Below are 27624 nucleotides of genomic sequence, written 5' to 3' on the forward strand. Positions count from 1 at the left end.
TTTTTTCTGCAGGGGCTGTTTAAGTTTTAAAGAAGGATATAGAAAATTCTTCACTTACAGAAAGAATTTAATGAAATAAGGCCAATTGCACTATTTTGTAGATTTAAAAGCCAACATTTGTGGCTCCCCTGAATAGCAAGTAAATGACATCATAATAAAGAGCTACTCTGTGCAATCTTCCACTTTAAAAGTTTATTCATCCAAACTATTTAAAGGGGGAAGAACTAAGTAGACATAAAAACTTATAGTATAAAGGGGCACACTAAAACCACGACATACAGTGAATATGCCTCTCCTTAAAATAGTACATAAAGCCAAAATTCATCAAAAACAATGTGCTGAAGATTTTGGCATTTTGGAAGATCAACATGCAATGCTACCAGCTTCTTCACTGAAGGTGTGTTTTTATGAGGATGCAAAGTTAGAAGACAGAGGTACAAAAGGAAGAAGCAGCTGGTTTAGATTAACTGTGTTTGTGAGAAACACAGATCAATTTTTAACGTTCCATCTGCTATAATAATCTCTGATATAATGAACAGTCTCCCAGGTAATTTAAAAAACATTTAGAAGTTTGCTTAACAGGTTTTTGCCTTTTTCTTTTGAGACTCTGCCCCCTACAGGAGATGAGGAAATAAAGTATTCTTACCTAGAAAACCACAGTTCAGCCGGGCACAGGCGGTGGCTCACGCCTATAATCCCAGCACTTTGGGAGGCCAAGGTGGGCAGATCACCTGAGGTCGGGAGTTCGAGACCAGCCTGACCAACAAAGAGAAACCCCATCTCTACTAAAAGTACAAAATTAGCTGGGTGTGGTGGCACATGCCTGTAATCTCAGCTACTCGGGAGGCTGAGGCAGGAGAATCATTTGAACCTGGGAGGCGGAGGTTGCAGTGAGCTGAGATTGCACCATGGCACTCCAACCTGGGCAATGAGACCGAAACTCCATCTCAAAAAAGAAAGAAAGAAAGAAAGAAAGAAAGAAAGAAAGAAAGAAAGAAAGAAAGAAAGAAAGAAAGAAAGAAAGAAAGAAAGAAAGAAAGAAAGAAAGAAAGAAAGAAAGAAAGAAAGAAAGAAAGAAAGAAAGAAAGAAAGAAAGAAAGAAAGAAAGAAAGAAAGAAAGAAAGAAAGAAAGAAAGAAAGAAAGAAAGAAAGAAAGAAAGAAAGAAAGAAAGAAAGAAAGAAAGAAAGAAATCCAGAGTTCAAGTGCTGGTACAAAAACAACCTGGTAAACCACAAGTATCACAAAGCAACTGAATATAGCACTTTCTGAGGGAAGAAGGGGTATATAAATGGAACAGCTTTTCTTTCTTTCCTTTTTTTTTTTTTTTTTGGAATGTGCCATACTATACAAATTAAGACCAACTTCTCCCTGTCCCAAATTAGAAACCTGTCTCTCTCTGCCCCATTCATCAGAACTCCGAACCAAAGCACAAAGTTAAAAGTCGAGCAGTGCAAATGAATTTTAGACTGCCTTCCTCCCCTGATTCCCTACTACTACCCTTATCCAACCTATCCTCCACAAGCCAAATTTAGTGAGCACAAAATCTAGACAGCAAAGGGAAGCATCCTATCATATGGAACCTAAGGCAGCTGCCAGAAAGTTCTATTCCTGCCCATTATATAATATGTTTCCTGTTCTTTTCTACTCAGCTTCCTTCTCCCTCTTTTGCTCACTTTTCTTTTTTTCCTGATTTCATTTCTCCAGTTCCCAGATGCGATGAGCTTGCTGAATGGCACCTTCTACCTACATTTCTCCTTCCTCTTGAGTGTCAGGAATGCTATGAATGCAGTGCAGAGCATGGGCAGTGCACCCTCCATCAGAAGGCACACTTCTGAGAGGGAGATGAATTAGGCAATACCTCTTGTGAAATACCTGAGGCTTTTCTTCCCTCTTTTACTAGAAAGTTTCTTGATTCAGCTACTCCAATCTCCACATCTTGAGAACTAAGCTGAGCTGTTCTTCCTTACTCCAATAACACAACAGATTTGCTGACCACATCTGTAATCTAAAGCCACGGAAGTGTACCATAATTCCAGGATGTCCAGAGTAAGCACTTAGTAAATTATTATTGAATGCCTGAACTTAAAAAAATATATACTAGTATAAAACACTGAAATGTCTATTTTTTAAAAAACTGCTAAAACTAGTATCTCCTTATTTCAAAACCATTTTCCAAAAGTATCTGGGTGACTTAATACAGGTCTTTCATACCTACAGATACATCTATATAAACTAGTAGAGCTTCTTTCTTCTTCTTTTTTCTTTTTCCTTTTTTGGAGATGGAGTCTCACTCTGTCACCCAGGCTGGAGTGCAGTGGCATAATCTTGGTTCACTGCAACCTCTGCCTCCCAGGTTCAAGTGATTCTCCTGCCTCACCCTCCTGAGTAGCTGGGATTACAGGTGCCCACCACCACACCCGGCTAATTTTGTATTTTTAGTAGAGACGGGGTTTCACTATATTGGCCAGGCTTGTCTCAAACTCCTGACCTTGTGATCTGCCCGTCTCAGCCTCCCAAAGTGCTGGGATTACAGGCATGAGCCACCACGCCAGGTCTAGTAGAGCTTCTTAACTGGCTCAGTGTTTCTGGTCTCTCCAATCCCACCCCGCAAGTTTCTGGTCCACAGTCACTGAGGTCCTTGAGTCAAAGCAAGGATGATTCACTCAATCCTCACTTTGGGTAATTTATTTTCCAACAGAAAAGACCAGCATCATAACTAACCTAAGTTCAAAACGTGGGTTTTCAATGTGCCACCCCTATTTGGCTTTTTTCAATGCAGGAGCAAGGACAAAATTTTAAATGTGGTTTTGGCTGGTGGTGAGCTTCTTGATCACTTTTAAACAACATACTTAAATCTAATAGACTTGAATTAAAACCTTCCAAATCAGGTTTCCATTTAAAGCCATTCTCATGGTAAATTTAATGTCACAAACTGGGGTTTAATGAAAGGAAAATAATTTGATTTAGTTTATAACAGATATCTAGATCGGGTTCAGTGAAGTTTTAAAACCTTTTTTTTTTTTTTTTTTTTTTGAGATGAAGTCTCACTCTGTCGCCCAGGCTAGAGCACAGTGGTGTGATCTGTCTTGGCTCACTGCAACCTCTGCCTCCTGGGCTCAAGCGATTCTCCTGCCTCAGCCTCCTGAATAGCTGAGATTACAAGTACCCGCCACCATGCCTGGTGAATTTTTGCACTTTTAGTAGAGATGGGGTTTCACCATGTTGGCCAGGCTGCCTCAAACTCTTGACCTCAAGTGATCCACCTGCCTCGGCCTCCCAAAGTGCTGAGATTTCAGGCGTAAGCCACCGTGCCTGGCACAATTTTTTTTTTTTTTTTTTTGGTAATTTTACTGTTTTAGGAAAGGTGGAAGAATGGGCAGTAGAGGAAAGATGCAGTAATAAGCTTTTACAAAATAAGATTGTTGACCTCAAACTCCTCTTTGCATCTCATCCTTACATAGCAGTTCCAGAAGCCCTGGGCTTCCCATGATGGGCATAAGCCCGTAGTGACTCAGCGGTCATCTGCTGAATCATCATCTACCCTGCTTTTAGCCACCCCCACATTTTCTGTCAAGACTGATTTTCTAGATTTCACCTTAAGAGGATTTGACAAGGTCAAGATCAATGACAGTTACTGACCGTGGCCATTTTCCTTGCCTAAGGAGTTTTAGTAGTCAGCTTTGGACTTGAATGTCTCTTATGAGACAATTTGTGACATGCATATTCACAGTGACCTTTATTCAAGAAGGCAGAGAGAATAGAATCACGTCCGACTCAGGAAGCCTAAATTCTAGTCTCGTTAGGCTCTAGCCAAGTCATTTTGATTCAACGGGGTTTATCATAGCTGCTTCTATTTACTTCAACAGCATGGGATAAGGATGGACGGATGCTTTAACATAGTAAGCTCCTCGAGGAGAGATGCTTTCTATAAACAGGAAGTGGCTGTGACTAGCCTTTTAAGGGGATTTTTAAAGTGAATTCCAATTGTGGGGTTCAGGATTGTTCTTTAATGAGCTTTAGGCTGAAAATCTGCTTCATACCTGCACATTTGAAACTCTGAGCAGTGAGTCCTCGTTCCAAAGACAAAGTCGTCAAAATGCTCAGGAAGCTGGTAGTCACAGATTGGCGTTTATTCTTCCTGAGTTCATGCCCACCCGTCTGATCCTTGGGTTTGTTCCTCAGTGTGACTTGCAGGTTTTGCTCTGAACTCCTGGCCGCATTGGCAGCTGTCTTCAGAGCCTCCATCCATTCCTGAGCTCTCTGTCGGGTCTCAGCTCGGAGGCGAAGGACATCCTGGGGGAAAATGACTTGAAAGCAAGAGTCGCAGCCATCCAGGTTGTCCATCTGGACAGCCAGACACACATCCACATTGTAACTCAACAGTGGATCCTCGTCTAGCTTGCCGGGCTGAAAAGCCATAAGGTAGGCCCTGCTCAGCACAAACGTAAATGCCTTCCAGTTGTTTTGGACAGTCAGCCTGTAGAGAGTCCCTGATTTGAGGATGTTTTGGTACTGTTTGGGGCTATCTAGTACAGGGGACGGTGACAGCAGCCCACTGGCTTTCTTCTGGAAACAATGATACTGTGTATAGTCATCATGATGGCCAAGCCCTGGTGAGATTGTCAGCTCATTCTGCCGCCCCATGTAACCAGGCACAGCAGCATGCACGACTTCCCAAAGCTTCTGCCCCCAGTCCAAAGCCTCCCATGGTGACTCTGCCTTTAGCTGTAGCTGAGTGTTGTCATACAAAACAGTATCCACCATCCTGGCCTCCAGGTTGCCCAAAACAGATATGCTCTGGAAGTGTGAAAGCTGGTACGTGGCATAGAGGTTTTGATTCCCACTGCTGTCGAGGCTGTAGAAGTATAAGTTGTAAGGTGAAAGTTCTGCATAACAGCTTTGCCAGTAACTGTCATGGTCCTTTCTAATCTCCAGGTAACCCTTCTTTAGAATGTTTGGGAATGTCTGCTTGTGTTCTAGAAAGAAAAAGAAAGGCAAAGTATTAATTAGAATTAGTTAGTTATAAGAAGGCAGGCCCAAGAAACCACACAGATCAGGGACTGACAGTCTTCTGGTTCAAATTAAACAAAGTAAAAGTAGCAGAATCCCAAGATGGTACCTAATTGGCAAGAAATAGCTGGGGAAATCTTGAGTCTAAAAACTTTAATTAGCAGGCTGGGTGTGATGGCGCACACTTCTAATCCCAGCATTTTGGGAGGCCAAGGTGGGAGGGATTGCGTGAGCACGGGAGTTCAAGACCAACCTAGGCAACATAGTGAGAGCCCATCTCTATAAACAATTAAAAAATTAGCTGGGCATGTGGCACATGCCTGTAGCCACTGTAATCATGCCAATGCACTCCAGCCTGAGAGACACAGCAAGACTCTGTCTTAAAAATAAAATAAAAATAAAAACTAGAACTAGGGTGGAATCGCATGTACGAGAATAAGTATGGGGCATGGAACGTGCAACACCAATGGAGTGTGCAACATCAATGTGAGATGCAGAGGTCTGTGTGGAAAACAGAAATACTGGAACGACTGTGACTAGTTATGCCTTGTGAATCTAGGAATCAATCACACTTTGCCAGGGTTCCATGTTTTCTAGGTAATAGACTATTAACAGTCTATTAGTCTATTAACAGTCTATTTCTACCATTACTTTTAATGGTAAAAACCGCAATTACTTTTGCACCAACCTAACAGTACCAAATACACAAGAAAGAACGTGCCTTCTGCCACTGGACCTAACTCTCTGCTAATACTCTTATCTTTTCTCAGGTTGGTAAAGCGAGGAAGGGTCAATGAATAGGAGAGAGCATAAAATGTGCTGCTCACAAACTCTCATTTCTCAGATACCTTCAGCAGCCCTCAAGGCCAGTTCATGGGCCTTCTGTCTAGGAACCAGAGATCCAAGCTTGACCCGACTAGCTCACTTTTTAGGTCTCTGCTTAGATGGCAGTTTTCTCTCTGAGCCTGACTGTGCTTATGCTATCCCCTGAGCTTGCAATGCTCCTTCCAAAGGCTTCAATCAGCAACTGCACACTTACCCTCTTTCAGAAAAAGAGTCTGTCCTGATTCTCCCAACCTCACCTACACACGTGCATGCATGCCTGAGTCAGTATCAGGTATCACTACTAAATTATTCTTCTATCATGGGCTCTTAGCTCAGGCTATATTATAATAGCTTATTTACATGTCTGAACAAATAAAATAAGTCTTAAATTTTTTTTAAGACTGTCTTTCCTGCTAGACAATCAGTTCCACTGAGGGCAAGGGTAAGGTCTCTCTTTTCATTCTTAGACCACAGCACACTGAACATTGCCTTGTACATAGTGGGTGCTTAATAAGTACTTGTTGAATTAGAAATAAAGCACCTAGCACAATGCTCAGCACATAGTAGGTATAATTCCCCTCCTATCTTCTTTTCTCTCTTTCCCACTGTTTTACTAGTCATGCCATCCGTAATCAATGATTAGCGCAATATATACTAGTTTAGTACTTAATAAAAGGGGACTATCATTTCAGAGATTTCCTGACATTCTTATCAGACATGAAAATGACATCCGGCCAGGCACAGTGGCTCACGCCTGTAATCCCAGCACTTTGGGAAGCCGAGGCGGGTGGATCACCTGAGGTCAGGAGTTCGAGACCAGCCTGGCCAATATGGCGAAACTCGTCTCTACTAAAAATACAAAAATCAGCCAGGCATGGTAGCATGCGCCTGTAATCCCAGCTACTCAGGATGCTGAGGCAGGAGAATCACTTGAACCCAGGAGGCAAAGGTTGCAGTGAGCCGAGATCATGCCATTGCACTCCAGCGTGGGCAACAAAAGTGAAACTCTGTCTCAAAGGAGAGGAGGGGAAAGGAGGGAAGAGGAGGGGGGAGGAGGGGAGAAGAGGAGAAGAGGAGGAGAGGAGGAGAGGAGGAGAGAAAGAAAGAAAGAAAGAGAGAAAGAAAGAGAAAGAAAGAAAGAAAGAAAGAGAAAGAAAGAAAAGAAAAGAAAAGAGAAAAGAAAAGAAAAGAAAAAATGACATCCATGTAAGAGATGTCAATCATCTCCTCCCTGGTAGAGATTTTAATTTCTGAAATGTTTCTCAATCTCTTTGCCGACACACATTGGAGACAGTCATAAACTAATTGAGTCATTCCCTAAAAAAGATAAATCATACTGCCAAAGGGTATGATTTCTGCTTTTGGCTAAAGATTTCTGCTTTTGGCTAAAGAAAAAAAGAATAATATAGGTCTAGATCTTAAAATAGCAAACCAAAAGAGAGAAGGAGAGAAATGAGGCTGAGAAAAGCCAGTTTTACCTGCTTTACATCTCTGGTCCTGACATTCATTAGTATTTCTGTGGTAACTCAAAAGCCATTAATTTCTTGCAACCCACACTAATCCCTTTGTAGAAAGAGATAATGGATGCCTATTTGCAGGTTATCTTTTTCTTCTGATAATGCAATAAGGGAGGCAGTGCTGTTAGCGACACTGCTGCCACCTCTCCTGGTCTCATTTCCATCAAGCACTGATGATAGTTCAATCTTTTCCATAATAAGACTTAAAACTATGTGTCCCTCTATCCCCATCCCCACTGTGACCCGACGGCTCAGCTGAGTCCGCGGAGTAAAATAAAAACCACCTCTCCTGCTTTTCGCTAGGACTTTTCCTCCCCTCTTCTTATCTCTCTGCAAGCTTTTAACAACAGCTCCCAGGAATTAAAAATTCTACTTTAATTGGGCCCAAACCAGCAGCAAGCCCGGCTAAAACCTCACTCCTTTCTAACTATAGAAGGTATGGTGGCAGGTGCCAGCTTGGGTGGACTGAATGAGAAGACCGGGGAGGGAATTTTCAAGGTTCCCTCACCTTCTAGATGCAGAATAAGAAGAAAAAATGCACTGGGTTCCAACATTTTTTCCCCACTCACTAAGCAACATTTCCTATCTCTGTTCTCCCAACTCAGCTTCAGCCCTCTTTAAGTGGTACATTAAATCGAAACAGAAAAAAAAACTGTGAATCCTAGAATCCTAGGAAATGGCTTTTTTTTTTTTTTTTTTTTTTTGAGACAGGGTCTTACTCTGTCACTCAGGCTGGAGTGCAATGGCATGATCATGACTCACTGCAGCCTTGACCTCCCAGGCTCAAGCAATCCTCTCACCTCAGCCTCCCAGCCAGCTGAGAATACAGGTATATGCCAGCATACCTAGCTAATTTTTGTATGTTTTTAATAGAGACAGGGTTTCACCATATTGCCCAGGCTGGGGAAATGGTATATTCTTATAGGCTGCTGTTTGTCATGTAATTTCTTGAAAAATAAGAATCAGCTGGGCGCGCTGGTGCACCCCTGTAACACCAGCACTTTGGGAGGCTGAGGTGGGCGGATCACATGATGTCAGGAGTTCGAGACCAGACTGGTCCAACATGGAGAAACCCCATCTCTACTAAAAATACAAAAATTAGCCGGGCGTGGTGGTGGGCGCCTGTAATCCCAGCTACTCAGGAGGCTGAGACAGGAGAATCCCTTGAACCCAGGAGGCAGAGGTTGCAGTGAGCCGAGATCGCGCCACTGCACTCCAGCCTGGGCGACAGAGTGAGACTCCATCTCAAAAAAAAAAGAAAAGAAAAGAAAAATAAGAAGAAAAATAGCAAAGGTGATCAGGAAGCTATTTTCTGCAGTATCCATTCCTCTCTGGAGGACCTGTTTATACCATACCTTATTAATATACTGTGTGTGATATAAAAGTTACATATCTGATCATAAAGTGCTAGAGAACTACCATTTCTCTAACAACTCTTTCTACTGGATCTGAAGTTTATTTATTTAGTTGAGACAGGGTCTCACCCTGTCCCCAAGGCTGGAGTACAGTGGCACAATCATAGCTCACTGCAGCCTTGAACTCCTAGAGGCTCAAACAATCCTCCTGCCTCAGCCTCCTAAGTAGCTGGGAGTATAGGCGCACATCATGATACCTGGCTTATTTCTTTATTTCTTTGTAGAGAAGGAATCTCACTATGTTGCCCCAACTGGTATTGAACTCCTGGCTTCAAACAGTCCTCCCACTTTGGCCTCCCAAAGTGCTTCGATTATAGTTGTGAGCCACTGCACCCAGACTGAAGTTTATTTTTAATATTTTTGCTACTAACAAATCAGAAGCTATGTATTTAAATCTAAGTTTTCATTAATTTACCATAGTTCACCTTTTGTTTCTCTGGGCTATATCATTTCAACTCATTTAATTAACCCCACACATATTCTTTTAAAGTATTCAATTTCATAAATAAAATCTCACAATGACTAATTTGATAAATGAATATCATATAATAATGAAGTGAAAGTGTTTGACTTCATAAATGAATATCATCACAAATGAATACAGTTGACTCTTGAAGAGCATGGGTTTGAACTGTGCAGGTCCACTTTTACCTGGAAAATCTTCTATCTCTGCCACCACTGAGATAGGAAGAGCAGCCCCTTCTCTTCCTCCTCAGTCTATTGAACATGAAGATGAAGAAGATGAAGACGTTTATAATCTACTTCCACTTAATGAATAGTAAATATATTTTCTCATCCTGATTATTTACTTATTTTATGTAGATGGCTATGGCCACCATGGTGCACCTGTCAGCCTGTTTGTGATTTCCTTCCATCCTCCCTCCCTCCCTCCCTCCCTTTCTTTCTTGAGATGGGGTCTCACTCTGTCACCCAGGCTGGACAGCAGTGGTACAAACATAGCTCACTGCAGCCTTGAACTCTTGAGCTCAAGCAATCCTCCTAGATCAGTCTCCAGAGTGGCTGGGACTACAGGTATGCACTGTCGCACCTGGTCCATTTTTTAATTTTTTGTAGAGACAGAGTCTTGCTATGTTGCCCAGGCTAGTATCAAACTCCTGGCTTCAAGCAATCCTCCCACCTTGGCCTGCCAAAGTGCTGGGATCATAGGTGGGAGCCACTGTGCCCAGCTTTGATTTTCTTTTCTTTCTTTCTTTTTTTTTTTTTTTTGAGATGAAGTCTTGCTCTTGTCCTGCAGGCTGGAGTACAATGGCATGATCTTGGCTCACTGCAACCTCCGCCTCCTGGGTTCAAGTGATTCTCCTGCCACAGCCACCCAAGTAGCTGGGATTACAGGTACCTGCCACCACGCCTGGCTAATTTTGCATTTTTAGTAGAGACGGGGTTTCACCATGTTGGCCAGGCTGGTCTCGAACTCCTGATCTGCATGCCTCAGCCTCCCAAAGTGCTGGGATTACAGACATGAGCCACTGCACCCCGCTTGATTTTCTTAATAACATTTTCTTTTCTCTGGCTTACTCAATTGTAAGAATACAGTATATAACACATATAACATACAAAATGTGTGTTAATTGACTGTTCATGTTATCAGTAAGGCTTCTGGTCAACAGTAGGCTATTAATAAAGTTTTGGGGGAGTCAAATATTAAACATGGATTTTTTTTTTTTTGAGAGGGAGTCTTGCTCTGTTGCCCAGGCTGGAGTGCAGTGGCGCGATCTCGGCTCACTGCCAGCTTCGCCTCCCGGGTTCATGCCATTCTCCTGACTCAGCCTCCTGAGTAGCTGGGACTACAGGCGCCCGCCACCACACCCGGCTGATTTTTTATATTTTTAGTAGAGACGGGGTTTCACTGTGTTAACCAGGATGGTCTTGATCTCCCGACCTCGTGATCTGCCTGCCTCAGCCTCCCAAAGTGTTGGGATTACAGGCATGAGCCACCACATCCGGCCCAAACATGGATTTTTTACGGCATGAGGGACTGCCACACCTAACCCAAGTTATTCAAGAGTCAACTGTAATATAATTTATTTTGCAAATGAGTAAATTATCTAATATCACAAATGATCCAGATAGGATCACTGACAAAGAATATCATCATTTCCCCAAAGAAAACAGAGAAAGGTGAGCAAAACAAATCACTGTACCTGTGAATTTCATACGGAAACCACAAGACAAATTCCTCATGAAAAACAAAACAAACAAACAAACAAAAAAAAACAACTATTTCTCCATTGCTTTCTACTGTGGCTAACACAAAGACTTGGTTCTGTTCCTCCTCAACGAAGATCCCCTTTTCCTTCTCCTCATCCTTACAGTATCCAGTGCAGTGGTTTCAGGACAATAAATGCTAGTTACTGAAGAGGAAGAAGGGAATTTTCCCTGTCATGCACCTGATTCACTTCTCTACTGCCAACACCCCAAAGAGTTTCTCTTTTGCCATTATTTCCTCTATCTGTTCTCAAAAAAGTTTCCATGCTCATGGCCACCTTCATCAAGGTTGAGTCCTCCTCCTTCCTGGCCATTTCACCCATTGTTGCCAGGCTAAACTCTACGGGTATCTCACAGTCCCTCTCACACCCCTCCTCAGGCTAACACTCTTCACAGGTTTCTGGGTGCCACACAGTAAAGTCCATACTCCTTGGCTTGGCCTTAAACATTTCATTATGGAAAGTTTCAAACACACTTGAAAAGCATGTAGAAGAGTAAGATGAATGCCAGGTACGCATTGTTCAGTTTTAAAAATCGCAATTTTCTGCCATTCTTCTGTCATCTCTCCTATCCCTCTCCAACTCTTGCTTTTTATTTGTTTTTCTTGCTGGTATGTTTGAAAGCAAATCACAGACATTAGTTTCATTTCACCTGTAAATACTTCAGGGTATATTTCTAGTCTAACAGATAAGATCTTTAAAATATATACGATACTTTTTCACACCCAACAAAACTGATAATTCCTTATCTAATACCTAGTCTGTGTCTAATTTTCCCAGGTTGTCCCAAACATTTTTCTTTTCTTTTCTTTTTTTTTTGAGATGGAGTCTCGTTCTGTCACCCAGGCTTGAGTGCAGTGGCACAATCTCGGCTCACTGCAACCTCCACCTCCCGGGTTCAAGCAATTTTCCTGTCTCAGCCTCCCAAGTAGCTGGGTTTACAGGCGTGTGCCACTATACCCAGCTAATTTTTTGATTTTTAGTAGAGACGGGGGTTCGTCATGTTGGTCAGGCTGGTCTCGAACTCCTGACCTCAGGTGATCCACATGCCTCGGCCTCCCAAAGTGCTGGGGTTACAGGCATGAGCCACCACACCCAGGCACATTTCTTTAATATAGATAGTTTGTTTGAATGAGTTCATATGTTGATTTCATTGACATGTCTTTTAAGTTTTTTAAAATCTATAACAGTTCTCTCTTCCTCCTTTTTTTACATGCCATGTATTTCCTGAAGAAGCTGGTTCATTTATCCTGCAGAATTTCCCACATTCTGGATTTGGCTGAGTGTATCTTCACAGAATTACTTCAATGTTCCTGTTTCCCACGTTTTCTGTCAACTGCTACTTGAACCTCAAGGTTCAGTGAGGTTTTTTGTGTTTTCATTCTTGGCGGCTTTTTGGTTTTGTATCTGTTTTGTTTTTGCAAGAGTATGTCACAGGTGGTTGTCCCACTTCTAGGGATGTTAAGATAATTAGGGGGTTCAGGGTATATTAGCCTGACCCCTCCATCATACATTTCCTCAGAAACCCCTCACACAGTGCTGCCCCTCTTAACTCCACCATCTTTCTGTCAGTTGACCAAATCACCGTTTTCATGGCTCACCTCCTCCTGACCTTCATGCATTTTCTCCACAGTCCCCCACCTAGATCTTCCTTCGTCTCTGCTTGTCCGAGTTCTCCCCATACTTGAGGGCTACGATAAAATCTCATCCATTCCTGAAGCCTTTCTTCATCCCTTCTAGTTGAAAACAATTGTGCTCTGAACCTTCACGGCTCTATGTCTATACCATTCTGATGACTCAGAGTCACTTTTGCCTTCAAATACTATTTCATGCTCATCAAATATTTATTAAATTTTATAATAAAAATTATTCCCCAAATCAGTAAGAAATGTAAAAGGAAAAAAAAAGTTTCCACTTCTACACCCTAGCACTCACAAAATTCTCCTGCCCAGACTGTATACTTTTTTTTTTTTTTTTGAGACTGAGTCTCGCTCTGTCGCCCAGGCTGGAGTGCAGTGGCGCAATCTCGGCTCACTGCAAGCTCCGCCTCCCGGGTTCACGCCATTCTCCTGCCTCAGCCTCCCGACTAGCTGGGACTACAGGTGCCCGCCACCGCACCCGGCTAATTTTTTGTATTTTTAGTAGAGACAGGGTTTCACCATGGTCTCGATCTCCTGACCTTGTGATCTGCCCGCCTCGGCCTCCCAAAGTGCTGGGATTACAGGTGTGAGCCACAGCGCCCAGCCTGTATACTGTTTGATATGAACCCTTTAGACATTTTTTATAAATATATACAGATTAAATAATTAGGTTTGTTCACATATATTAGCATATATAATTATTGGACTATTAATGTGCTTTCATTTTGATTACTTTATAAAATTTTGCCTTTTTAAAAAATACAATGTTCCAGATCACAATAAATGAAATGTTTAGGTAACTACTTTACCAGGAAAATCTGGACTGCCTGAGTCAGAATAATGAATGAACCCACAGGAATAGGATTCTGAAGATCAGGCAATAGTTGGAATGAAAGACAAAGTGCAACCTTTTAATGTTTTCAAAGAACTCAAAAGCCATGTGGTGCCAATATTCCAAATCAAAATTATCTAGGAAAATTTAAATGAAACACTTAAGTTATTATAATAAGATTAATAAATGTGAAAAGAAGCCAGAGCAGAAAGTGGATGCAGTCCTAGACAGGCTCACCCGGACTGCTTCTCTGTCAAAGTTTAGAAGATCTATGACACTTCTTTCACTGGATCATCTTTCTTTTCAGTTTCTCTACAGGCTATCCAGGCTATAGTAAGCTGAAAGGATAAATGATATTATCTGGAAGTCAGGAAACAGGATTTACAACTGTTATATAGGCTCAAAGACCAGGAAGCAAAGCAATTTGACCCGCATTTATGGAGCACCAACTACGTGCAAAGTAGGGCACTAAGCTTTGTTGGAGACACAAAGGTGACAGAAGTTCTTAAAGTCCTTACAATTTGGTTGTGGTAAATTACTCGAATATAGACTTCTCCATCATTAAAAACATTGTTTGGTTTTTTTTTGAGACAGGGTCTTGCTCTGTTGACCAAGCTGAAGTGCAGTGGCATGTTCATGGCTCACGGCAAGCATCAACCTCCCAGGCTCAAGAGATCCTCCCACCTCAGCCTCCTGAGTAGGTAGGACTTCAGGTGTGCGCCAACCACGCCCAACTAATTTATTTTTATTTTTGTAGAGACAGGGCCTCGCTATGTTGCCCAGACTGGTCTCAAACTCCTGGGCTCAAGCAATCCTACCGCCTTGGCCTTCCAAAGTGTTGGAATTACAGGTGTGAGCCACCACATGAGGCCTCCATCAATATAATTGATTAGCTAAAGATAAAAGAAAAGATATCTTTGCAAAAATGGATAAGTACAAAACTTGATGTAAATTGTACCAATGAATATGTAAACATACAGTGACAACATTAAACTTATAAAAGTGTAAAACTTAAAAAAAAAAAAAAAGAAAGAAAAGAAGCATCACTTCAGAACAAAGGTATTCCTCTGATTTGGCTCGTCTTCACTTATGGCCAATACCAACAATCTGTATTCAACTGCTACTTCCTCTTGCCTTTTAGGCCCCATTTCCAGCTTTGCAGACACCATGCCACTTGGTTCAACCTCACCTAACGGCTCTGGCCCAGGTGCTGCCAGCACTGCACTGACAGCCTAGAGCAGGAGAGAAAGTGGTTAGACTTCCTGAGAACCATTCAACCACCTACCAGCCCCACTCCCTCCTCTAAGGCTGTGCACTTTTCCAAGATTAGTTACACCCTCTAGATTTCAAAATTCCACTCTGGCCACAACTCTAATTCCAGGGGACTACTAAACTTCATCTCTTATACACTGCCCCACTGTCAGCTCCACCCACTCTTGGTCTCAAGTAACAACCCCTCGTGGCACTGTCTAAAGCAAAGATAAAAGTCAGTTTTCATCGACTGCTATTGACTTCCTGGAACTCTGCACTGAGAAAGATGCTGAGACCACATGTGGACTCAGTGGGAAAGAACCCTGGGGTGTTGCTGTGGTGGGTAATAATGTGAGTTATGCATTTGCCCTGTGGTTTTAGGATCTTGACAACACAGTTCCTTACCCTCTTTGACTCCAGAGACAAATTCTGTCTTCCACAACAGTAATATCCTAGACCTTTTAGAACTCTTCATAATAAAGTTCTTATCAATTCCAACCTGGTTCTCCTTCATTCTTTTTTTTTTTTTTTTTTTTTGAGACGGAGTCTCGCTCTGTCGCCCAGGCTGGAGTGCAGTGGCCGGATCTCAGCTCACTGCAAGCTCCGCCTCCCGGGTTTACGCCATTCTCCTGCCTCAGCCTCCCGAGTAGCTGGGACTACAGGCGCCCGCCACCTCGCCCGGCTAGTTTTTTGTATCTTTTTAGTAGAGACGGGGTTTCACCGGGTTAGCCAGGATGGTCTCGATCTCCTGACCTCGTGATCCGCCCGTCTCAGCCTCCCAAAGTGCTGGGATTACAGGCTTGAGCCACCGCGCCCGGCCTTCCTTCATTCTTTACACAGGCATTTTTCTCAGTCCACCTCACCTGCCTTCCACTCCATCTTCACGAGGGCCTTCAATCACAAAACTCTTCCACCTCACCCCGTACAACCTCTTCCCTGTTTCACTGGATTCCTAGCTTCTCAAGATCTGTGGTCAGTAGTTTAAACTCGTTTTCTCTTACCTCTCTGATTTAATCACCAATTCTGGATCACACCATCATCTATATTCTCTATTTAAGTCTAGCTTTCTTGAGCAAGAGATAGAAGTGCTAACCCCAGGAAACACAAATTCATATTGCTCACCTTCTATCATATCTTTAATCCTGATAATCTATTCTTTTATTCATTTCTGTGGATCTGAAACACAATCCCCAGAACAGTATTTCCATACCATCTTCACTTTCCTCAAACACCTAATTCCATGGTCTCTTTCTCTGTGCACTGTCGGGAGCTCTTGTATATATAAGATATTTGACTTCACTTCAACATCATACTAACCCATGTCCTGTAGAAGTGCCACAGAGCTTAGTGGTTAAGGCCTCAGTTGCTGGAGCAACCAGCCTAGGTTCAACTCCCAATTCTGCCCTTACTGCCTACGTGACCGTTGACAAATTATTTAACCTGAGTCTCAGTTTCCTCATCTTTAAAGTGGCGCTATCATAGTAGTATGTACCTCAGTGTACTGTCGTGAGGAAGAAATAAGTAGCTCTTAGGACAATGCCTGACACTATGTAAGTGTTCAATAGATGTTTTCCGTTTCAGCCTTTTAGTATCAAAAGAAGAAACTTTTTGCTTCCTTGCTATAGCAGACCCTTCCACCTCTACTGTTAACAAGCTCCTTCCTACTTCTCTAGAATCCCTTCGTCTATAACATGTTGCAGTTCTCTCTCTACTAACCTCCTTTCCTCTATCTTCCAATATCCTAAGGTTTACTGTGTCTATTAAAAAATTATTTGCTTGATCCTACCCCCTTATGGCTGAAGTGTCTTTTTCCTTCAGATTCCATACGCTTACAATGCCTCTTCTTCCTGGTCCACATGACCTGGCCTCTGGCTATTGCTCTGACCTCATCTCACATCATCTTATAACCCTTCTCTCACTCCAGCCACAATCCTCTCTTAGGTCCCTTGAACAAGCCAAGCACATTCTAGCTCCGAGGCCTCTGAGTTGCCATGTTCTCCATCTGGGGCTTCTCTCCCCAGTTCCACTACCTTATTTGCCTCTCTCGGTGTTTCACCTCAAAAGTGCTATCCTCAGTGAAGCCATCCCTTAACCACTCAGGTTAAAGAGCCCCTCAACTGTTCTCCATCACACCTCTTGCTTTATTTCCTTCAAAGAACTCTCTCCTCCTGAGAACAGGGACCTTGATATCTCTCTCCTTCCTGAATACCAGAGACTGGCTCCATAAATATTGTTGACTGTATCAGCAAAGGACTTTGCTAGAATCTGTGGAGATACCAAACCAATCAGACACAGATCCTATCAATAGAGTTTATAGCCCATAGTGGGGAAAAGATGGGCCCCAAAGTATCTGCAATATGCAGCAAAAAGTACTCAGAGCCTTCTAACATGCAAGAGAAGAAAGAGAAGGCTTTTGCCTGGGGAGTTCTTAAAAGTCTTGAACTTTTAAGTTCAAGGTGGCATCTGAGGTAGACTTTGAAGAGAGGGTAGAATTGATACTCAGAGATGGAAGGAAGGGGTAAAGAGCATTCCTGATGGTGGGCCTTCACTTAGATTTTCTCTTTCCTTTATCCATTATCCTCCATCTATCCCCAATTACAGCCCTTCTTTTCCTTTTCACAAGTCCCACTTTCTCTTCATTGTCACTATCACCCTAATTTGAGTCCTCATCACATATCATGACGCCTGGCAGACCTGATTGGTTTCCATCCCTTAGTTCTTTCCACCTACCAATCATTCCATGTACTGCTGGGGCCTGAGGAGACCCATTGAAGAGCATTCCTTTTCCTCACCCAACTTTTGAACCAATTGAGACGGACAGAGGGTGGCCAGATACAAGGGGATCGAAACATCAGCCAGTTGGAGGATGCAACTTAGTTGCGTAGCAGCAAATTGAACCCCAGGATTTCACAGACTTACCTCTGAGTCACAAGCATCACTGGATAGCCAGAGGCCTTCCCTCCTGGGAAACTGCCCATGAAGGGCTGATGGCATGGAGGAGCAGATCTGGGCGAGTGGACCAGAATTAGTGCTCTTAGGAGAGCAGCTGAATTACCTGGTTCGTCTCCTAAACTTGCCAATAAGTCACTCCTCCTTCTCATGGGTGGAGTGTGCAAAGGGATGGAGAGAGGCCAAGAGTACCATTCTAGCTGATGTCCCTTTACATGGACACATAAGGCCACTGAAAATGAGGGTCCCTGCTACCCTATCACCACCTTTCACCCCACCAACTTCCACATTTCTTATCAAATACCCTTTAATTTTGAGTCTCAAGATATGTATGGGTGCTTCTTGCCAAATATATCACAGTAAGTCTATTCGTATGGCTTTGAAGGTCCTCCAAAGTCTCAGCCTACTACTCCAAAATGTCCCCCTGTTCTAGGTTAGCCTCCTGACCATCTCATACATACGCTGTGTTCTTTCCACCTTGACTTTGTGCTCAACCCTCAAAGTTCAGCTGAAATAGCCTTTCCTCAATGAAGACTCCTCTGGCATTCTGAATCACAATCATCACTCTTTTCTTTGATTCCTGGTTAATAAAACACAGTTTTCCAAGTCAATTTGTTTCATGTTATAGTACTCAACTATGTTTAAGCCAGAAACAAAGGGAAAAAAATGAACTAATGTTAGGTCTTTGTCCTCCTCGTCACAGGCACATCAGGGCACACTAATCATGACACTGACACACATGTCCATAGCAAAGAACATGAAGAGAATGATACTACAGCAACCAAAGCCGGACTGTGTCTTGCACATATTAAATACGCTCCACAGGCCCTGCTACAGTGTTGGCCAGTGGAGGGCACAGATGGTATTCCACAGATATTTTTATTAACAAATTTGTTTTGGTAGAAATGAACTAGTCTTTTCTATGGCTACTTTGGAGACTTTCTTTTTGGGTAAAAAGAGGATATTCCATTCATTTTCCCCTCATAAACCTAGAAAAAAGATTACCTATGTCAGCTCTAGTGGAAACAGACCTGTAACATATCTGGCTACATATTAGCTAGATATATCAGTTTAGGGATCTCTTCCATCCAGTTCTTTGCAACAGTGATAGAGCATAAGTCAATACATTCCTGGCCAATTTTTCTCAAGTGTGAACCTGACTAGGAGATCACAGACCCAACTTTTTAAAAGCAGAGTTTTTCTGTCTTCTGTGATGAGGGCAAGCCCTAGCCTTTGTTGAGCTTTTTGACCCAGGAAACAATTCCAAACATCACCTTTCATACCATGCTTATTCTTTGCCATGGTGAGCTTTTGGCTCTATATCTCCAATCTATAGGAATTAAATATAAAAGACCCTCCCATACTGAGGCTGCTGGATTTGAGGCATAAATGGCATTCCATTACGATTTCTTGATGCAGCCTACAGAATTAGAGACTTAGAGCCGGAAGGGATCCTAGAAATTCCACTAGTACATCCACATGTGAGGCAGAACCTGTCAGCTGCCTTCATCAACAGAACCTAATTTTGTTCAGGTATGGGGGCAATATGCTCAGGAAAGATGGCCTCTCCCGTGCCCTGTGAAAAGAATAATAATTTGTTTAATCCAATCACAATAAGCCTATTTTCCTTTGCCAGAGATTGCCTTAGGGGTGGACATGTGACCCAGTTCTGGCCAAGGAGCGGGTGCTATTGGGAGCCTCTGGAAAAAAGACCCAGAAGAGATGCCCTGCTTTCTTTCTTCCTGGCTTTTACTGCTGGTATTTAAGAAAATGATCTGAACACACTTGGGAAGTTAGGAAAAATTTTTTAAAAAATGATCCTTGGGGCAGCTGTGGCCACTTTGTACCAACGAGGGGAGAGAAGAGAAATCACCAATATACCAAGGACAACAAAGCAAAAAGATGGAAAGCCTGTAGGTCCTGGATGACCCCAAGACCACCTATCCCTGGGTATCTTGTTAAGTGTTCATTGCATAAGTCCTCGACATTCACTAAGTGCTCAATAGTTATCTGTTAGATAAAAGAAAAAATACAATGCTATTTTGGCCTTACTATTTGTGCCACTTTTGGTTGAGTACTTTGTTACTTGCTTCTGAAAGCATTCTAACTGACTGAACACATTTGGAAAGAGGTTCCAGGAAGCAAAATGACTTGGCCAAGGTTATACCACAAAGTGGGCAAGTTGAGAGTAGAACTCCAACCTCCAGACTTTAAATCTAGATCACACTGTGTTTTATTTGTGGTGGAGGGCATGAGTCCTAGCCTTCCTCAGGCTGGAGAGGCAGTGTAACACAGTGGTTATGTGCAGTCTTGGAGTTAGGCTTGGCTTAGAATCCTAGCCCTGCCACATACTAGTTGCATCTTCTCTAAGCCTCAGTTTCCTCCTTTGTAGATCAGGATAATATCATCTATTATGTTAAACTGTTGTGATTATTAACTAAGATAATGAATGAACACTTCTTAGCACAGAGCTGGGCATAAAATTATCGCTCATTAAGTGATAATGTCTTACTGACAGTAGTAATAACAACAAACTTCATTCAACTTGAATCAAGCTGTAACTAAGGAGAAAGAAAGAGAAGCCCTTTCCATTTTAAATAAAAAACAAAACATCACTATTCTGTCCTGACTTTTAAGCACCAATACACAGAATTCAACTTTCCACGTGCTCATGCTTGGTACAGCAGAGTTTTCTGAAATACAGCTGATGCCTTCAAAGGACTTCCAATCTGGTATGGGAGATGGATGGACAAGCAATTATCTATCGTGCACAGCAGAGTAAAATGTGCCATGGGAACATAAAGTGAAAGGGGGAAAAAAAAAAGAATTTTAATTGAGAAAAATCTGGAAAGGTCCCAGGGAGGATATGGCATTTGAATTGGCCCTTGAAAGATAATGGAGGACTTTTGGAAAGTGAAAAGGGCAGGGAAAGTATTCTGGGATGAAGAGGCAGCAAAGGCCCAGGAGCTTTAAAGCACATGGCACTTTCAAAAATGGCCAAAAGGCTCAAAAGGAAGAAGGTGTAGGTGATAAGGTTGGGAAGATACCTGGATGCTTTATAAAGTTTACACTTGATTTTGTAAGAAATGGGGAACTGTGGTTCACTTTTGAGAACAAAGTGATATGAAGAGATTTGTGTTTTAGAAAGAAAACTTTAGCAGTTTATGAAATTAGTAACCATAGTTTTCCTTAGCCAAAAAGAAAAAAAAATAAATTAGTAGGACAACCGGGAAAAAATATCAGACATTTTGATTTAAAGGTTCCCATAGAGAAGTGTTATGAATCAGAATGTGGGCTGTCAATGAGGCATATTGGGTTTCCACAGGCCAACATTCAATAATGTAACCAATGGAAACTATACGACCATATAAAATCAATTTTCTGTGACCTATTTTAGCAACTTCTTTGTACTGACTAATCTTGCTGAAGGGTGAATCATAAATTCAGCAAGAGACCATGTCCTGGTGACCTCACTTGTTCTTAGCCTGCAGGAATATTCCCACCTCTACTGGCTCCAAGGCTTTTGAGAAACATCATAATTGAAAAAGCAGTCATTTTAGTATAAGTCCCAAATTTGGCTTTTTTTTTAAAAAAAAGTGAAAGATGGGGAAAAAGGGAACCGAAACAGAGTAACACAAAACCTGGGATAAAGAAACTCTACTGCCATGGTTTTTCTAGCCCTAAAGAAAATCTCTGCTTGAGACCTTCTCCTGAAGTACTTAGAACAAGAAAATACAGGCATAGGGATGGTACCAGGTCAGCAGAGAGTGAAACCGACGGAAACAAAAGCCCAGTTGACCACTGCCCTTGCCAAGCAGATGAAAATGTGAACACAGTCAGGAATGGAAAAGTAAGTTAGATTCTGGCAGTTTGTTGAGTTTCAGAGCTCTGTAGCTAATGCAAAGAATTTCTTTAAAATTTTTTTATTTTAAAAATTGCAACAGCGGTTCACCCAGAAGTAGAGTTACAAGACACACAGAAATCTTTCTGTGTTAAATAATTTCAACCGTACCTACGTTTTCATTACAATTTTTTATTATCTGACTACAGTAATTAGCTTCCACACAACCATGAGTCAGGGTCAGTTCAAATACATCCTAGAATGATATAATTTTGGAGTTGGGAAGGACAATAGAGATAATTTAACTTGCCTCAGTAGGTTTGTAAACCAAACGCAATAGACAGTAAAGTTGTCTATATACAGCCTCACTTCCTCTATGTGTCTATACTTTGTTATAAGTGTGTGTGTGTATAACCTATATTTCATATATATGTCCACATGTTCACATGACTTTTTATGTTCTTACCTTATGATACGTTTATGTTTAGATTGTAATTCTGAGATGTTAAGACCTTGTTTTCTTTATCCCACAGGGAAGTCCTTGGTGCTTATGATTGTGTCATTACTCAATGAACAAGAACAGATAACAGTGATGCAGAGGGAAAAGGGTTTAGTACTAGTGAAGAGCATGTCTTTATACAACTAAGACTAGTGCTAAGACTAGAAATCAGCCATTCTTTTTTTTTTTTTTTTTTCATTTTCTGGAGTTGACTTGTAAGAAATCAGCCATTCTAGTAGTAGGATCAGGGCCCACTCTCAGGGCTGGTTCCCAGTCATACCTTGCTATAGCTACCAAGGGCATAGCAGGCATTGGGATGGCAGTAAGGAGAGGCACTGATCCTGAGGAAGCTTTGGTGTCCACCACCTACCTTGAGGTTCTTCAGAGATAATTGCCTCTGCTGTCACTTTGCCTTAGATCTATTTCTTCCCATCATCACTTTATGATTTAACCCTGAGACAGAACTACTCAATCCTCAGATGATGGAAATGGTGTTAACTATTTAAGATAGGAAAAAAGCCACATCCCATCAACTGGTGGCAACCTTCATCCACTAGCACAGCCGACATTCCTTCTTAAGAAGTCAGAGCTAGGTCTGCCTCTGCCTGAGGCAAGGCAATCTCCAAAGTAAGACAGTTAAAAAATGGGCCAAACACGTGTATACCTATGTAACAAATCTGCACGTTCTGCACATGTATCCCAGAACTTAATGTATAATATATTTTTTTTAAATGGGGCAAAACCCCAAAGCTCTCCCTTCCATGCTTACAAACCCATCGGGGTCGGTTCACTTCAGCTGTTGCCACGCTAACATTAAACAGTATGAAAGGCAAAGGGACTGTCTTCCTTTTGCGGATTCATTGGTCTAAGAAGCTGTGACCGGCTCTGTGTCCGAGTATTTCAGCGAGTAAGTTAAATGTAGGAAACAATTCTTGCTTAGCTGGATTGCTTTGGCGTGCCTCAGTTTTTCTGAACCAGTGATAGAGTTACAAGGCACACATAAATCTTTCTGTGTTAAATAATTTCAGCCATACCTAAGTTGGTTAATTTTAGTTCAGTGAACATTATCGTACTGATCCCCACCAACTACCCCCATAGGGATTTACTGCCAATGAGGTTTTCAAAGTGGAGGGCTGTGGAGACTGAGGACCACTAGCTTCCAAAGTAAGGGCACAGCACCAGCTTAGTGGTTAAGAGCCTGGACTCGGACGAAGACTGCCTAGATCCAAATTGAGGCTCCACTTCTCCCTCACTGTGGGAATTCGAACAAGTTACTTACGCTTCCTGTGCCTCAGTTTCATCATCCTTAAAACAGGACCAATGAAAAACCCATGTCACAGGAGTGTTCTATAAATTAAATAAGCTGCTATCTATAAAGCACTTAAAATTGTCAATGAACAAAGTGTTAGCTGCAACTGCCACTGCCATTATTATTTTTTTTCCCCTCTCTTTCCACCTGGGCTCTCTCACTCACCCTGAGAACAAACACACTGGGTGCTCAGATGTTGGCTTTGACAGTAATAAACAAACTGTTAATCTGGTTCATGTATTCTGCTCTCAGATACCCCTTTCCCATTCTAGGAAAGCAGTGGTCTCCAAATCCAAAGCAATAATCTTCCGTAAAGAAACACAATCAAGGAAGAGAGAAAAGTTGAAAAACGTTATAAAATTATCTCAAATGATTGCCAACTTCAGAAAGACTAAAGGGCAAACCACAATGATCTCACCAGGCTTTGTGCTCATCAAACAGCAGTCAGATTCCTGTAAGAAGGGAAATCTTAATTGTGCCAACGCAACTCAGGAGTCTGAAATGGTATCTAAATAGCTCTCCAAGCTCTCCAAGACCAGAGTCACATTCTTCCAATGTTAGGGGCACTTTATAAGCCACACACAGTCAGGGAGGGGAAAGTGAACACGGGGAGAGAAAATCAAAAGTGTCTGATTTTCTCTTATCAGGGCAGCTTTTGAGACAAAAGCCTATCTTCATTTTTCAGTATTTACTGCTGCTACAGAGCTTCACAGAGAGGGTGTACAAATGCTTAATGTTGATGTGAAGGTGGAGAAAGGGAGGATGTCAGAAAAGAGGGTGGAGTCATTTTTTCTAGAAAGACACAAACCAGCTAAAGGAGTTAATGTCTTTAATTTATCAGCTTAGTTCTTACCAGGATTACACTCATTTTACATTAAAAAAATTTTCGAGCACATATTTTTGAGCACATGTTCAAAGCACTAAGTTAGATACTGAAGATAAAACAATGGGTAAAATTCTCAGGTGAAAAGTAACTTTAAAAAGAAAGAAAAACAAATGGGTAAGAAACAATCGCTTCCATCAGTGACTATAAACTCTGGTGTGAATGACAATTAAGTAGCTGATCACAAATCAGTATGAGAGAGGGAAAGAATGGTCTATTTCCCATTAACAAACCAGTTAATAACTATGAGAAAGTATACCACAGGAAGGCCAATTCATTTCAAGAAATATTTATTGTGAGGCCCATTTTATAACAAAAAAAAAACCTTGAGGTGCTTGTTAGTGTCACTTTGATTCTCACTGATGGATTTCAAATTCAATTTATAATAGTAACAATAATATCATTCAATGTTTACAACTTTTATTAAGTGTTCAAGCATACTGAACATGGTTCTAAGAAGCACTGTAGATGTTTTAACCCATTTAATGACCACAAGAAATTGAGGTCAGTACTACCATTACCTGATACTTTATGTCCCAAAAAAAAAAAAAAAAATTAACATGGGGGTACAGAGTGATTAAGAAACCTGCGCTATGTTATACAACTAGTAAGTACTAGAGCAAAGTTGGAAACTCTAGCAGTCTAGGTTTAGAGTCAGTGTTTCTAACAAATATGCTACTTTGTTTGACCAGAAGGCCTCCTTCAGACCAGGCTTCCCTATTAGCAAAATAGCTGCTACACACTAGCTACCCACAGCCCTCATTATACCTGAGCCCAATTTGCTTTATGTACCCAAAATAGCATTTATCCTCAGAAAGGCTCAAGAGCCTGATTATTCATCACCAATTGAGACAGAAGATGCAGAGGCCCTACCTGATGAAGAAGACCCTCTGACTTGTTACAGGAGGAAGGAAAGGGATGAAGCGGGGTAGGAAGAAGGAGCAGATGAGGGAAGACGCACTTCGATAAGCCTTTAAGCTATTCAAGGTGAGTTCAGAAAAGGAGCTAGGTAAAAAAATGAACATTAACTGGAGAAAACATAACCATGCAGTAATAACACCCGCAAGTAAGAGAATGACTGGGCTGGACACAAAACCTCGTCAAAAGAAACACACTGACAAAATTTTATTTCTTCTGAGGAGCCCCCAGCCTTTCATTAACCCTTGTTAACTAAGAACAGCAGGAGTGGGAGAAAGGAGGATTATGAGTCATTTGAGATACTTTGAATTTGAGGTGCCTGTGGTACATTCCAAAAAAATGCTCACCAGGCAGTTGGAGATGCGAGTCTGCAGCTCAAGGAAGAGGTCTTACCTGACCCCAAATCTCCTGGGTCCTCACCTCCAGCTCTAGCCAAGGTACTGCACTGCCTCCCTCTGCTTTTGGCATATTCCTCAGGAGAAACAATGAGTCTTTCTTCAGTTCGGATTACTAACTTAAAAGGTTTTAAAGTAAATTTTACTCAGAGATCTTGGCTGATTTTGACTAGCAGGCACCTGGATATTGGCACACCCCTCCACGAATGCTTGTGAGAATACCAGCTTGTGAGAATAAGTGATCAGCCATGCAATCTAGAACTGCAGCCTGAAAATGGGTGGCCACTGCTTGCCCCTGCCCTTCAACTGATGGGCAATAGGAACATGATTTATCTTGCCTGCTCTCCAGAGAATGCCAGAAAGAAAAGGTGTCAAAAACTTGGCATGCCATTTACCCACATTCGCTATCTCCTGGATGACTAAAAGGTGGCAATAGCTGGGAGCAGTGGCTCACGCCCGTAACCCCAACAGTTTGGGAGGCCTAGGTAGGAGGATTGCTTGAGCCCAGGAGTTTGCGACCAGCCTGGGCAACATAGCAAGACCTTGTCTCTACTAAAAATAATAATAATAATAAATTAGCCAGGCATGATGGTACACGCCTGTAGTCCTAGCTATATGAGGTGGAAGGATTGCATGAGCCTGAGACACTGAGGCTGCAGTGAGCTATAATTTACACCACTGCACTCCAAACTGGGCAACTAAGTGAGACCCTGTTGGAAAAAAATTTAAAAATAAATAAATAAATGGTGGTCAGAATGTATTATATTGATACTTGCAAATGCCATTTGTTACAGTTGACTTTTCAAAATACCACTCAGTTCTCATATTTCAACATAATTTAATATTAAACTTTTTTAAACATGAGAATTAAATAATTATCATGGTCTGTAGAGCACTCAAAGGAGCAGTTCAGGTCTTTAGAGAGCCTAAGGAAGGTTGAGTTCTTGTATTTACAATCAAAACAAGCTAGGAAAAATAAAATTGGAAATATGACACCCTCTTAACTTGGGCTACACCAGGGATTTAGGATGGTTAAGGAGGCTTTGTGATTAAAAACCTAAATGAATGCCAAGAAACCAAAAAAAATACTGAGGTTATTTGCTAATCAGAAGGTGTAACTGCTTGTACATGAGCTCAAGGCAAAGCTATCATTCTGCTAGGCACTGGGCTTACAGCAACTTGTATGTCCCTTAACATCTTTTTTTTTTTTTGAGACAGTCTCCCTCTGTCGCCCAGGCTGGAGTGCAGTGGTGCGGTCTCACTGCAACCTCCACCTTCAATCGATTTTCATGCCTCAGCCTCCCAAGTAGCTGGGACTACAGGAGCGTGCCACCAAGCCCAGCTAATTTTTGTTCTTAGTAAAGACAGGGTTTTGCCTTGTTGTCCAGACTGGTCTCTGACCTCAAATGATCCGCCTGCCTCAGCCTCCCAAAGTACTGGGATTACAGGCATGAGCCACCATGCCCAGCCATGTCCCTTAATATCTAATCAGTCATCAAGTACTGTGCTTTAAAATATCCTTTTTTTAGCCAGGTGTGGTGGCTCATGCCTGTAATCCCAGCTACTTGGATGGCTGAAATGGAAGGATTGCTTGAGCACAGGAACTCAAGACCAGCCACAGCAACATAGCAAGACCCCATCTCTAAAAAACCTGAAAAAATTAGCCGGGCCTGCCTGTAGTCCCAGCTACTTGAGAGGCTGATGTTGGAGGATCCCATGAGCCCGAGAGTTTGAGGCTGCAATGAGCTACAATTACACCATCGTATTCCAGCCTGGGAGACAACAAGACCTTGTCTCTAAAAAAACGGATTTTAAAAGAAGAAAAAAAATATATAATGTCCTTTTCTTTTCACTCCCATGGTCACTACCCTTGGTTAGATGTAAGACTGGTGAAAGCATAGCAGAGAAGACAAGGAATTACAAGTCATGAATTAGAGTGTAAAAAATAAAGGACTTGAAAAGGATGAATTTCAGGAACACTGCATTTCCTTAACCGACATACTAAACTATATCCTTGCCTTGGGTTACACTTATAAGCTAATTTTTATAATTAAAATGTTGAACGCATCAATAGAATACCATGCAATGACAGAAATTGAAGTAATACTGAAACA

General features: G+C 41.9%; 1 protein-coding gene across 4 annotated transcripts in view; it reads right to left on the reverse strand.

The window, feature by feature from the left end:
• Positions 1 to 27624, reverse strand: part of PLEKHM3 (pleckstrin homology domain containing M3) — a 209909-nt gene that overhangs the window by 155463 nt on the left and 26822 nt on the right. For all 4 annotated transcript variants that reach the window (XM_015110812.3, XM_077957431.1, XM_015110815.3 and 1 more), the window contains one exon: positions 4042 to 4977. In XM_015110812.3, coding sequence (XP_014966298.1) covers positions 4042 to 4977 — 936 coding nt within the window. The remainder of the gene's footprint in view (positions 1 to 4041; positions 4978 to 27624) is intronic.

This window comes from Macaca mulatta, chromosome 12 (assembly GCF_049350105.2).
Source record: "Macaca mulatta isolate MMU2019108-1 chromosome 12, T2T-MMU8v2.0, whole genome shotgun sequence".
Taxonomy (NCBI): domain Eukaryota; kingdom Metazoa; phylum Chordata; class Mammalia; order Primates; family Cercopithecidae; genus Macaca; species Macaca mulatta.